The sequence below is a fragment of the Notechis scutatus genome, chromosome 1 (genome assembly GCF_049901735.1).
Source record: "Notechis scutatus isolate UNSWTSFEM ecotype Mainland chromosome 1, rNotScu1.2, whole genome shotgun sequence".
Classification (NCBI taxonomy): Eukaryota; Metazoa; Chordata; class Lepidosauria; order Squamata; family Elapidae; genus Notechis; species Notechis scutatus.
In genome coordinates, this window is record NC_142009.1 from 269743035 (window position 1) to 269757456 (window position 14422).

At 35.3% G+C, this 14422-nt stretch overlaps 1 protein-coding gene across 1 annotated transcript in view; it reads right to left on the minus strand.

The window, feature by feature from the left end:
* Positions 1 to 14422, minus strand: part of MYBPC3 (myosin binding protein C3) — a 75272-nt gene that overhangs the window by 43199 nt on the left and 17651 nt on the right. Inside the window, 4 exon segments of the mRNA XM_087951410.1 lie at positions 4590 to 4756; positions 5799 to 5822; positions 10868 to 10870; positions 11456 to 11512. Of these exon segments, the coding sequence (XP_087807536.1) occupies positions 4590 to 4756; positions 5799 to 5822; positions 10868 to 10870; positions 11456 to 11512 (251 nt within the window).

The window sequence follows — 14422 nt, forward strand, 5'->3', positions numbered from 1 at the left end:
ACCTGAGTGGGCATTTCTGTGATATGGAAAAAAATGTAGAAATGCAGGTGGGGAAAAAGAGGCAGGCTAAAATTCTATGTCTAGAAGGAACATTCCACAACAAAAGTGTCATCTGGAATTGTTTAAGAATGACAAGAAATCCTTTTCATCCTCCTGCATTTAAGTCTCCATTTAAATTTTTTTCATGCAATGGATTTTGGATATTAAAGAACTTAATAAACAAATTCAATACAAAAATAAACATTTTGGCTGCACAAGGCAAAGAACGACAAATCCTAAATAAAAATGATCCTTATGACTCAGGTCTATTCATGATTCTGTTTTTTTAAAATTATTCAACTTGATTATGATAGAAGAGGGGTAGATAAAAGCAGAGGAAGAATTCAATCTGAGCTGGTCATTGGGACCAGAGGTTTGTCCTTCCAAGCTTTTGAACTCATGCTGCAGTCCATCCCCAGAGAATTTCTCAATCTCTAGGATGCACACATTGAGAATTGAGATTCCCTGAAGGTGGGCTCCAGCACGAATCCAAAACCTTGGAAGAACAAACCTCTACTCATCATGACCAATTCAGATTGGATCCTGCAACATTAGCCCGAGACACATATATTTGTCTTATTCACATTGGAAGGGCCCCAGAGATGATGAGCAGGGAATTGCAGACAGGTAATCAAATATGGAATCAGGGCAGCACCTTTCAACAACACCAAGACACTAGGAGTAAGATAGGGACTGGCAATGGGGACATGGCAGTATAATTATCTGAAATTCAAAAACGTCGGTATAATTATATACAGTATGGAAACTTTGACTTTGCACTGAAAGGAATATATACAACTTCGTCCCAATTTGCAATAAAAAGTTTGATTTAGCTGAGTTGCGATAAGCCCATTCCAGAATAAGGGCTGAAGTGTCTACAGCACCAACATTGATGGCTGAACTCTGTAATAAAGGGTGGCATCTACTTTAATGCCTCTCAGTTTAGAATTATAAACAAATTGGGCATAATAAAATTCACTGCGAGTTCAGTTTCTCCAGGATCAGATCCTTCTTCACAATTAAATGTCAATGATTATTAATTCCTTTCCTGCTTTATAAGTAGACTGCAACTGCTATTTCTGAAAGATTAACAGCCATCTTCCAATCCTAAGATTTGACAGATATACAGATGCTTCAAAGGTTACAATCTGTCTTCTTCTACATTCACTATCTTGTGATAAATAAACTGATGAAACCTTGTGCAATCAGACAGAATAGCTAATGCTTCTTTTTCAGTGTAAGAATAATTTTAATCTTCAGTTGTCATAGCTTTAGAAGTGTATGATCCTAGTAAACAATCTTGAAGCAATATTGCTCCCAAGCTTCTAGTGAATAGAAGCAATAAACATTTTGCCAACATTATATCTCAGCAAGGGCACCCTATTTAACAAAGCCTTAAGCTCTGCAAATGCCCTCTCACAGATATTTAACCATTGAAATTCAACAATTTTGTTGAACTTGTCAGAAAAATATAAAGTATAGCTATACATTTAGCCAAACAAGCAACAATCAAGATATTTTGAATGATAGGGGAAACCAAAAATAAACAAGAATTAAGCGATCAAGGGATTGATATGACAGGGTATTCACAAGTGCAGATACATTCTAGATATGAGAAAGATGCAAAACTATATGGTTTTTATAAAGAATTAACGGAATTAGACAAAATACTAACAGGGATAGAAGAAAAAATGATAAAAAACCATACAGCTACTTATTATACATTAAATTGGAAGATGAACAAGTAAAGGAAACAATGATAGTATGGAAAAAATTTTTTGGCTATACAATTGAATTAGATAAAAGAATACAGAGAATTAGGATTTCTTCCCTTCCTTCTATTAAGCAATTGCCACCTTTCTCTTTGGTCCTTTTTAATCTCCAAATCCATAAATAATGAATTCAGTTTTTTCTTCTTTCAATAAAAATCAATTTTAGGCTTCCAGTCTTTTAAAAAGTTTTTTTTATTATTTTTCCCCTCATCAAACTGTTGAACTCTTCCATTTCCACATGCTCCATTAATTTTATAATCTTCTACTGTAGTATTTCTTTTTTCCCCATCTTTGTGCATACAATAATCTTTCTGCAGTTACCATATATGATATAGTTTTCCCATATTTTTCTAGTTCATCATCCATAAAACCCAAGATAATTCCAGTTTCATTGTAATATTAATCCACAATACATTTTACATAATTGTATGAATTTGCACCCATATTTTTTTCTTTGCTTTTTCACAAGTTAAAATGTCTCTCTTCCTTTTCACATTTCCAACACTGGTTTGATATTCCTTTATACATTTTTTACAATTTAAGTGGTGTCACATACCAGTGATCAAACATTTTATAAATTTTTTTACACAATGTAAATTTAGTTTTCCACACTTTCTTCCATATATCCATATTTATATTACAACTAAAAGTTGCACTCCATTTTACCATACTGTCTTTAACTTGTTTATCTTGTTTTTCAGAACAGATCAATATATATCAATGTAGCATATTACTCTTTCACTTTGAATAAAGGTTTTTGTTACATTCCCTGATATTCAGGAGTAGCAGCTGAAATAAATACCAAATGGAAATCTTGTAAATTTATAGCTACCAAAAAGATATATTATACACATAAGCTTCAAATGGTTTTCATTCAGTTGTGTTCATCACAATGTATTGCTAGAATTCAATATTTGCCGGTTTTGAGCATTGCAAGAATTTTATTTATAGTATATAAGTGAAATTATTCTCTCAGACAGTTTTACATCTTTTTGGAGCTAATCTAATCCTAATCTGTTATCTTTCTGAGTGTTCCAGTATTACTATGGTATTGACCCTAGTAATTTTCTCAGAACAATAACTCACTGGAAAGATATGTAAATTTAATTTATTTGATAAGCGAACAGTCTATGATTTTTTTTTAATTCTCTTTTACTAAATTTACATGTTGTTATCAAGTTCAATTCAGGTACTGTCTTTAAATCTGGATTAACTTTAGCATCAAAATCACTAACTTTAATGTAAAAAAATAGCTTTCTGTTCACAAAAGAAGCTCATATTTCCCTAATATTCTTAATTTCTACCCAGGGTAAACTATTATTGCCATTTTCAAAAACATTTAAAAATTTAGCTTATAAGGACATCTAAATATTTATAAACCTAATATTAACATCTGCTGACATTCATTGAGATTCAGCTAAGTCCATACTCTGCACACAGGACAACCATATTAGTAGCATTTTTTTTTCAATGGCAAGCTCTATTATATCAGTACTTTGTAGTCAAGCCTGCATATAGAATGGAATAAAATTCTTTATTGGCCAAGTGTGATTGGACACAAAAGGAAATTGTCTCTGGTGCATAAGCTTTCAATGTACATACCAACAACATAAGTCATAGATCATAAATCATAAGTTACAAACAGCAATTGATACCTCATAATATACCAATAGGAGAAGGTAGTAGGAAGGATGAAAGGTGAGAGAGACAAGAAGATAGAAAGGATGAGAAGATGACAAGGATAATAGCAACACAGCCTACTATATGGCAGCCAGCAATCAGCAGAAGTAGCCTGCAGTACTGCATTCTAACCACTGTGCCACCACAGTATTAGTTTTCATATTCCTGTATTCAAAAAAAAAAAAACCTTTAATAGAAAGAATGTCATCTTGGAACGATGCTGAATTGCTATATAAGGAAGAATGTCTTAAGCTCAGAAACTGAAGTTAGTCAAGAAAATTGTGAAAATTGGGGAAATTGTGAGGACCTTGATACTTTCTAAGCTTGGTTGTTGTTTTTTAACAAATGTTTCACTTCCCAACTAGGTAACATCAGGAGCACTGATGCTGTTACCTAGTCAGGCAATGAAATAGCTGCAAGAAAACAACCAAGCTCAAAGAACACAAAGAACCCCACAATTTGACTCTGAAATATAAATATTGTCTTCCGACAATATTGTCTGTCACAAGCTTCAAAGAACTTCTGTGATGCAAGGAAAACAGCAGCTCTCAAATCTATTTACTGTTTCCGAGCCTATATTTGTAACTTCCCTCTAGCAGAGATGCCCATTGCAAGGGTCAAGGAGAGACAATGATGAAAGAGTATTACAAGTTTGGCCCTTCTGAATATCTATCATGATATACAATAGCTTGCATATACAAAAGAGATGAAGCTTCCAAGATGACAGCGCAAAAATGCTTTTGTTATTTTGGATCATGCCAATACCATTGGCTTATGCCCTTTGTACATCAACTCCCCTATCTTCCATTCAGTATTGAGCTATTCTACCCCTGTCTTTCTTCACTTTTATTGGTTTAGTTGGTGTTTTTTTCAAAGCTCCCTCTATTGTTTATAAATTTCCTCTTTCTTTTCTCCTATCCTTGTCAGCTTTAGCTTTCATTTCTAATTTTATAGAACCAGCTGTTCTTTTCTAGATAATAAATAGAAGTAGGAGAAGAAAGACCACAATCCGGAAAAAAAATATGTTTGAATGGCACACTTCTCTAAAAGGAGATAATTAACTGTATTTGAATGGTGGAGGAAAACATGTTCTCTTACATGTGCTTTTCTTCTCCTCCTTCTTCATGCGCTTGAGGCGTTTCAACATTCCCCGTAGATCAGTGATGCCATATTGAAATGCAATTTTCTCATATTCTGATGCTGGAGCATTCCGAAGGATTTCCCACACATCAACCTCTGGTTGCGATTCAACTTTTCCTTCATTTCTACAAAGAAAAGACACGTAACCTCACATTAAATTTCACTTAAGCAATTGAGCAACATCCAGGGTCTTGGTTCTCTCCTGTCAATAATAACATTTGGTATTTTGAGCTAGCAACAAATGGTGTGCCTTCTAACTTGCTTGAATTAGACCTTAGGTTTAGACATATGCAGTAAATGTGAAGGGTCTGGATCACTTCACCATTCACATAAACAAGAGAAACAAGATGGGAGTAAAAGGTCTGTAGGTAGCAGAATGCTGCTGGTTCCCTAACATAGAATTAGTAATCCTACATTTCGCAGAATGTACAAATGTGGTCTGAATAGCTTGATGATGAAGCAACAGCTGGGCCTTAGTTTCAGATTCTGACGGCTGTGGTTAAGGAATAGGAAAACTTTTTACATGTTTTACATGAATTTATGGGAAAATATTCCTTAGGTATAGGTAAGTTAAAGCTTTCTTTTTATTTTCTTTTTTACACATACTGATTAATGCTTTATTTTAAAATTAATACTTAAAAAGATATGTGCCACTCATGGATTCTAAAGATGACTTTAGTCCAAAGGATGCAAAAATTTAATTTTGGATAATATTTGATTTGTCAATCGCTTACAAGATACAGGTATAAGAATAAACATAGTTTTGAATACATGAGATAGATACTTATAAGAAAAATAAAAAGAAACAATCGGACAGGGACGGTAGGCCCGATTGGTGTGCTTATGCACGATAATGAAATCAAGATTGCTTGTTAATTTCATGTCTCTTAAATACATAAATAATTTTTTGTTATTAACAAAAACATGTGTTTTTAACAAAATCATGAAGTTTTCTAAAGTATTACATTTTAACACATATTATGAAACAGAGTCCAGTTCATCAGAGGTAAGGTTTTAAATCATAAAATGTAATATATTTATTAGCCTTTAAGGTGCTCTATGCTATAAAGTTACTTCCCGCCCCCCTTTTGGTGCAAAAGACAATTACCTTTCTAGAAAAGGTTTACTGACAATTATCAATGGAGAAGAGATGGAATGAATGCTTACCGATGTACCGAGCGCAAGAAACTGCTGGACTTCAAAACAATGCCGAGAAACATTTGCAGGAACATGCAGCGGCATCCCCATAAGCAAGAGAGAGGGCATTAGGAGTTAGTAGTATCAGCAGCCATCACTAGAACAAGCTTCAACCTCCTCGATAGAAAGTCTAAATATTTACCACACTGAAAAATGGTAGCAGAGAAGCAACTGGACACACAACAATCCAATTCAATGTAATTTATAGTCTATAATTTATACCAGTCTCAAAGAGTATGCCACTAATGCTAGTATTTCTGGATGTTCACCTTATTCAAAAAATTGACAGGGGCTTACTTGTGCCAAAAATCCTAACTACCGTGTTTCTCATATAATAAGGCTGGGTCTTTTTTTTTTTTTGAGCCCCGAAAAAATGGCTAGGCCGTCTTTTCGGGGGTGACTTAATTCCCCCCCCTTGCATCTTCAGGCGGGCGGGCAGCGACGGCTTGGATGTTGACCTCAGCGTTGGTGGGGCACTTCGTATCGGGGTCAACGCAGGCAGCACTATATCCGGGTGTGCAACAAAAGTACTTCCTAACGGGAAGCCCCCCCACCATTCCTCCCCATTTTGCATGTTTTAATATAGGCCTTAATTTGGGGGGAGGGGCTTAATTTCATTTCATGCCTATAAAACATGCTGGGACTTCCTATTGGGGGAGGCCGTATTGTTGGAGAAACAGGGTACTTACACCAACTAATGAGATCAGTGCAGTGCTGGCAGTGACTAATGAAGGAGAGAAATCTTGGAGTAATGATAAAAAGTTATATGGAAGTATTCATGCATTGTGCATCTGCTATAAAAAACAAGATCAATTTTATGTTAGAGATAATAAGAAACAGTATTGAAAATAGAGATGACAATATCATCATGTCATTATATTAAACAATGATGTAACCATATCTGGAATATTTTGTGCAGTTCTGGTGATTGCACCTCAAAAAAATATAATGGATCTATAGAAGGTTCAGAGGAGGCCAACAACGATGAGGAAAGGTTACGTACATTTGGGACTTTTTAGTCTAGGAAGGAGGAAAATGAGAGGAGACATGATTGAAGTATAGAAAATTATGTGTGGTGTAAAGTGCCAAGGAGAATCTTTTTTCCATTCCCAAAATACTAGAACCTGAGGTTACCTAATGAAATTAAATCCTGGAAGAATTGGGAAAGACAAAAGAAAGTATTTTCTTTTATACAATGTGTAATTAAACCTTGGAATTCACTACTAGAAATGGAGTACTGCCTACCAATTTATGGAACTCATGGGGATTGGTGGTTTCTATGTTTGACATCAGTGTGACTGGGAGACAAGCAGCCTTCTTTGTATATTTGATTGGCCATTGTGAAACCTGGCTTGTGGGCTAGATAGAACAAGGGAGTGATTCAATTCTTAATGGTCTTTTCTAAAACTGAGGAAATTCTACCAAGTGCCATTCTCTTTGGGAACATACAAATAGAGCTCTTGATTTGGATATTTAATTTATACAGAAGTAATTCAGTTCAATTAGTGAAACGTTATTCTTCAGTATAGCAGAATCCAGGCTAAAGGGACTATTCCAAATCACATTCAAGCATCACTGCCCCCCCTCAAAATCAATCCTTGCTTTGATTTGGTCTCAATCAAAGTTGGTGAAATAATGAGATTGAAGTCACAAGCCAGTTCTGCACCATCTTAAGAATGATGTAAACAAAGGATTCTTCCATCTCACTTAACTTGCCACTTAGAAAACTAATCCCCCATTATGCTTCTTGTGGTATAGAAAATAACCCCAGAATTATCCTATGAGCGTGGGAGAATTAAAACACTCTTTGCCAAACCGAGGTCTCTCATTGTCTTGAACGATAGTTTCCATTGCAATATCAATTGTACTCCCATATAGCTTGAAGGAACCAGGTTGGGCCTTGTTGTTTTACTTTTTCAACTAGTCCTACCAAATGCAAACAAGCTATGTAAAAACTTATGCTGCAAAAATACCAGCATCTGTAGTGACCAGTTTTCATAATCCCTGCAGTATTCACATGTGCATACCTTGGCATAGGGAGTTATATAAAATCATGTCATCAGGAGTGAGACTATTTGGCATAGTTCTCTCTCGCTCGTGTATTAGAGAGTTTCGTTTGGTCCTAACTAACTTGGAGTTATATGTTCTAAACAACTGTGAGAGTTTAAATTGTTGCAAACAACTAACAATGGTTTTCCCTTTCCTATTGCTTGGATTTTTAGAATGTCAGCTGTCACCTCCTCTAGTGGTTTCTCTCATTGCCTGTCCAACACTGGAGTGACAGCTGTTCCTTCTGTTTGGTCTGTGGCACCTGTATGTCAGTGCCATCTATTCAGACTACCCTGTTGGAAAGTAATACTTCTGCACAGCATAGTATAAAATTTCCACTGGAATGAGCTCCAAGAAGAGAGTCATTGGGCGAGTACATGCATTTCCCCCCCCAAAAAAATTTCAGCCCTCTGAAAAAAGTTACATAATCTTCCTGTCTCTTTACTGTGATTATGAAACAAAAATACAGGAACAAATCAGTTGCACTATGCTACCATAAGTATTTAAACTGAAACCCTTATTTCCGGAGCCAGACGAGTCACATTAAAAATAAAATCCGTTTAAAAATGAGTAAACTAGGGTTATAACATTAAACCCCAGATATATTCTTTTGAATCCAGTGGGTTTTGCTTTTAAGTGCCAAGCTGGAATGTCATTTGAGCAAGTACCATTTTTTCCTAAAAGGTGACCCCTCTCTCCCCCCAAAATAGCTTTGAAGTAGAACACAATAGAGAAAACACTTCAGTTTTCTGAAAGATGATACCAAAAGAAGATAACTTGATAGAAGCGCTTGGGGCATCTGATAGTTTTCCAAGTCATGTAAACAAAGCAGTTATCCCTGACAATATGAACATATAGCATGTTAATGAGCTCAGTAGAACGTAAGGTAAATGGACGAGAAATAATCCATCCCATCACTTCCCTCTCAGTGCTTTACTCTTCTGTGTGTCATCTGGTTGGAAATGAATTCAGCTTAAGAAATCCTTTCCAATTTTTGACCCATTCCTTCACTTTGGTTATAGTGATAGTCTGCTCTTCTATTTCAACCACATTTACTATGGCCACTAAGTGCTTCCTCTGATTGTTTATCTTTTCTCCTCACCCAACTCACTCAGGCTGGGAAAGCAAACACCAACTGCTTTCCTTTTATGGGTTGAGAACACAGTTTCCATTGATAGGTTTTTGTATGAGTAGCCCTTTCCCATTTCCTCATACTTGATACTTGCTTGCCTAATCCATCCTCAGAAAGAAAGAAATGAAGAAAGAAAGAAAGAAGGAAAGAAAGAAAGAAAGAAAGAAAGAAAGAAAGAAAGAAAGAAAGAAAGAAAGAAAGAAAGAAAGAAAGAAAGAAAGAAAGAAAAGAAAGAAAAAGAAAGAAAGAAAGAAAGAAAGAACACTAGCTTATTCACTGTCGTAATACATATGGCAAAATATATCTGAGAAAAGGGAAGGCAGAGGGGTACCCAGTCCAGATTGGGATTATATGAAGAAGGTTTTACATCCTTCTGATTACCATAGAAAGTTAGCACTCACCCCTCTCCTAAAAGAATGAAATATTCTAGGAAATATTAAAAAGGCAGAATATTATATTTCCCTGGACGAGAAAAGGAGGAACATGTTTTTAAATATACAGCAGCTCCCTGCCCCCCCTTCAGCTCTAGGGTAATGGGATTAAGACAAGGCCCCCAGGGTGGTAGGATTACCCTCACTCAGATCCAAACAAGGACAAAGCCATTAAGCCATAATAGGAATTGCCCAAAGCCCCCTCATTACATCACCCAACAAGATTCAACCAAGCTTGGGACTCAAGACAACCTACAAAGTTACCCCTGCATGACCCCGTGGGAGTTTGACACCAATCAGGATACATTTCTTGCCACAGGAACAGGAAGCAAGTTCAAAGCCCAACAGAGGGTATAAATCTCTCTCCCTCTCTCACCCATGTGCTCTTTCTGCCCAGGATTTCAAATCATGTGGTCCTGCTGTCTACCATTAAACCATCTTTCCAAACGGCCTTCATGTTTCCAGTGTCTTTCTTCCCACTTGGAACTGAACCCAGATGGACATTTCTTCCAACATTACCATGTTTTAGTCTTGCAGACCCTGGCTGCAAATTCACAGTGGCTAGGGTGTGGAAAACACTCCAATAATTTAGCAGAAATATTTAGAAGTTATTTTGGTTCAACTCTCCTAGACTAGGACTTCCTGACAACACTAGTAATTTTTAGATTCAATGCTGGTTTCAAATTAGCTTTCTAACATTCCAGTGGAACATAGATAATTAATATTAATAAAGATATTGTTTCCCTATGGTTAAAATAGTTTAGTTGATACTGAAGTGACATTTATCCCTCCATTCCTTTTTTCTTCATTAGGTATAATTGAAAATTATGATAGATTATCATATAGCAAAATATGATCTCATTTGAAGGATAATTATGGTTTTAAATAAGACCAAGTATCAATTTTTGTCTTATTGTTAATACTTTTACCTCACATTAACACAGTCAACTTCAGGCTCAAACAATACATCACTGCAGCAACATAAGACAGTAACAAGGCATAAACAGCTGTCATTTAAAAAGATGTTTCAATGTAACTTACTGCAGAAAGGCTATTTTAGCTCAAGAGCTTTTGTGAGACATGATCCATGATTGATTTATAAGCTGCTTATTAAAGAAGTTAGTCCACTTAAGTTACTTCAAGAAGGCAGAAAAATGGCCCTTAGATATGATTACATATCTAGAAGATACTTAAAATTAGTTCCCAAATAACCATCTTTGGAAATTATGCAACAAAACTGCTCTAAAGCAGAATATTAAGCAAGCAAATCAATGAAAGTGACTGCTCCATCTTCCATACGAGCTATATTTTAAATAATATCTGAGGTGATATATGATGTTCCAAAGCACTGAAAAATTGGATGCTTATGTAAAGTGCAAACCATACATACTTCATGCAGTTTAAAAGGAATTAAAGTGAAATCTTACTCTCTGTTCCAGAATTCCAAGCAAGATTTCCAAGTGGAGATGAAAATCAGAGCAAAATGCAGAAAGAAGGGGAAAAGGGAGAGAAGCATGAAAAACCAGGGATAGAAAAATAAATTGTCAATTAAAAAAGAGAATCAATAAGAGAAAATTACGAAAAATATTTTTTCACATCAATCTATCAAGTGGCCTTAAATTACCTAATCTTCTTTCTCAGCCTTATATTCTAGATTACAGTGCTATGCTGCTTAGAAGTACTTAGTATCACTGACACACTGAAATGGCCATTTTGGGAATGTTTTCCTTGCATCCACTTTTTGACAAATTGTGTTGCTCAATCAGATGCAACCACCCTAGAGATCAGTTCTCATGCCATTATAGTCTCCCTACTCCCCCTTTTTAAAATTGGAAATTACAGACATTTGTCGCAGCTGGTAGCCTTAAAGACATCTCACATCTCATACCCTGGGGGGCGGGGGAGGGGGGAATGGATGTGAGGATGTTGCCAAAGCACTTCACATAATTCATTGGTCCCACAAGTGTTTCATCCCATTGTTCTGGAGGTGAATTGGCTACACCCTGACCACTTACCTCTTTTTCAGCAAGGTAGTGAAATCCAACTCTCTGCCTTCATTTTGACCATCCACACTGCGTAACAGAGCAAGAACAGGAATCACTTTTTTAAAAAGATCCAGGTGAATATTTTGCTTTTATACAATGATACATAATCACACCAGACTTCCCTAACTTGGAACAGGCATTGGACAGCCCATGCCAGAAGGATGAAAGAAATAAAATCATGTCTGATTCAAAATAAACCTCAGAACAACACAGCTTATTTTGTCCCTTTCTCCTCCTAAAAGTTTGTCAAGGAAATTGTATTAAACACTGAAGTCCATTGCATCTGGATTGGTATCATACAATAAAAAGCTTATCTCCTTTTCTGCAAATATTGTTTCGAATGTCATCCATACTAGGCTGTTACTCATATACAAGAAATGGATAGGGGCAACAATTTTCAATAGATAACATAAGCCTTTTTAATAAAATCATTTTAATTAGTTGAATAACAAACAGTGTATTGTTATTTTTGGTTTTGGTTTTACTGTATAGGTTAATATAGTCAAGAGCAGTGTCTTTGGGTCTTTATGGTACTGTAGTTGTTATCCAATGATGGAAAAGAATCCATCAATGAAATTAGTATCTCCTTCCCCTGCCCTCTTTTGCACATACTCCAGATCTGCTCCAGAAGGTTAAATTGCACATAGGAGGCAGGGAGCAGGAAAATGAGTTAAGTTGCCACATTTCAAATAAAAATAAATGTTGACTGTAGTTGGAAGAACAATCATCCCTAAGCTATCATTTTTCAGATATGCTGGAAGCACTATTAGATATGCTGATAGCACTATTAAGACATATCAAAATAGAAGTTAAATTAAACAAAGTATATGACAATTGTGTTAATTGTCAGAAGTGCAATTCTGGTATATTTTTAAATGTTTATCATAAACTAAATGCCATTTTATACTAAAATTTGCAAATATTTACAAACATCAAAAAGCAAAATTATGGACAAAAGTATAGCTTCCTTACTTCAGAGGAGTTGTTTCAAATAGTTATTTCTAAACTGAAGATCAAGATTAATAAAAAAAGAATTGTTCATACATTAGAATTTAATCATTCTATTTTTACCATGGGGGAATTAACATAAAATCATTCATTTTCATTAAAATCCAAACAATATTGAAAATTTATTTTGACTAAATCTGATTCTTTATGACTTGTGGATTTCAACTTTCAGAATTACTGGCTGAGGAATTCTGGGAGTTGAAATCCATGAGTCTTAAAGTTGTCAAGGTTGAACATCCCTGCCCTAAGCCATACTATGGTGCAACTGAATTGGGTTGTCCAGTAAAGCAGGAATATTATGGCACAATCCCAAACCACCTCACAGATCAAATACTACAGCTGTGTGATCAGAGACTGTTGAAGAAAATGTTGCTTCCCCATCCACTGAGCTTCAGTGCAGTGTTTAGAGTGCAGTACTGCAGGCTACTTCTGCTGACTGTCGGCTACTTGCAATTTGGCAGTTCAGATCCCATCAAGCTCAAGGTTGACTCAGTCATCGGTAAAATGAGGTAAAATGAGGTAAAATGAGGTGGATAAAATGAGGACCCAAAATTGTTGAGGGCAATGACTCTGTATACCGTGTAGAGAGGGCTGTAAAGCACTATGAAGCAGTGTATAAGTTTAAGTTCTTTTTTAAAAAATAATGTTTATTCAAAGTTTCAAAAAAAAAAAAGAATATATTTTTAAAAAAGAGAAACATGTTCTCACATTTTTGTAACGTTTCATAGTAGTGTACATTTCTATTAGTGTCAATTAAAGTCATTTGTTACAAGTGAATCTATAACTTATTTCTTAAATCCTTACTTTTTGTTATGTTATCGTTACAATTATAATACAATATTTATTATATTATATTACTTTACATATATACCTAGCTATATATACATTTATCCTTATTTGATTTTCCCTTGTTGTTTCTTTAATCAGTTTCACTAGACTTCTTTACTTTCTTTTTATACAACCATTTGTTCCATATATTCCAAATTGTAAAAAACTCCCCCTCTTCCTTATTTTTCAGTAACATGGTAAGTCTAAGTTCTACTGCTATTCCTTTCTCTTGCCACTCTATCCAACCTTGAGTTTGGCTGTCAGTGCTCGTGCAGTGAAAAAGGTATGGGGGATAAGAGTTATCTGTCAGGTGTTCAACTCTACAGAAGCAGAAGAAATGGTGAGATAAGGCTGTTTGGGATAGACACATGCCTAATTTTTTTTTTAAAAAAAAGACTTTCACACTGCTAAAAGCAGAATAGCCCTAGAAAACAATGTATTGAGTCCAGATGATGCCCATAACTAATTAAAATTGCTAGATAAAGTTGGAAGAAGCCAATCTCTGAACATTGTCAGTAGGATATTATAGATTCTTTCATGTGGCCAGATGTATTGAAGAGAAGGTAGAAAGCACTAAAAATGAAATAGCTAGTTAATAGATAAACGTGTCCTGTGAGCAATCACTGATGAATGATGAATGGTTAATGTGGCATCTTCATGCTGAAATTAGCCAAAAGTAAGAAGCATTATGTCAATTTTTGAAAACTAATCAGGAAACTTAACAAAAATACCAGTGAATGCATTCTATTGTCTCTGAAGACAGAGTGAACACAGTAAAGATAGTGTAGGGTCATAAAAATATTAAGCTACTTTGAAAGGAAAGCAGGATTGCTATTATGCATCTCAAACTGCAGGGCAGACTTCATATGGGAGCATGGCAAATATTTGGTTAATAAAATCAATCCATATTTTAGGGTTATATAGGTGAATAATGAGCAACGTCAATGTTCTTTATAAAGTATTATTTTGTTTAGAATATTTGCCAGGCATTTTGTTATTCTACAAAGGAATCTGTGTCTCAAGATTGCCTCATATAGAAATAAGTTCATATTTATTTCTGTGTGAGGTGATTCAGTGACAATAAACTTATTCTTAGTCTAA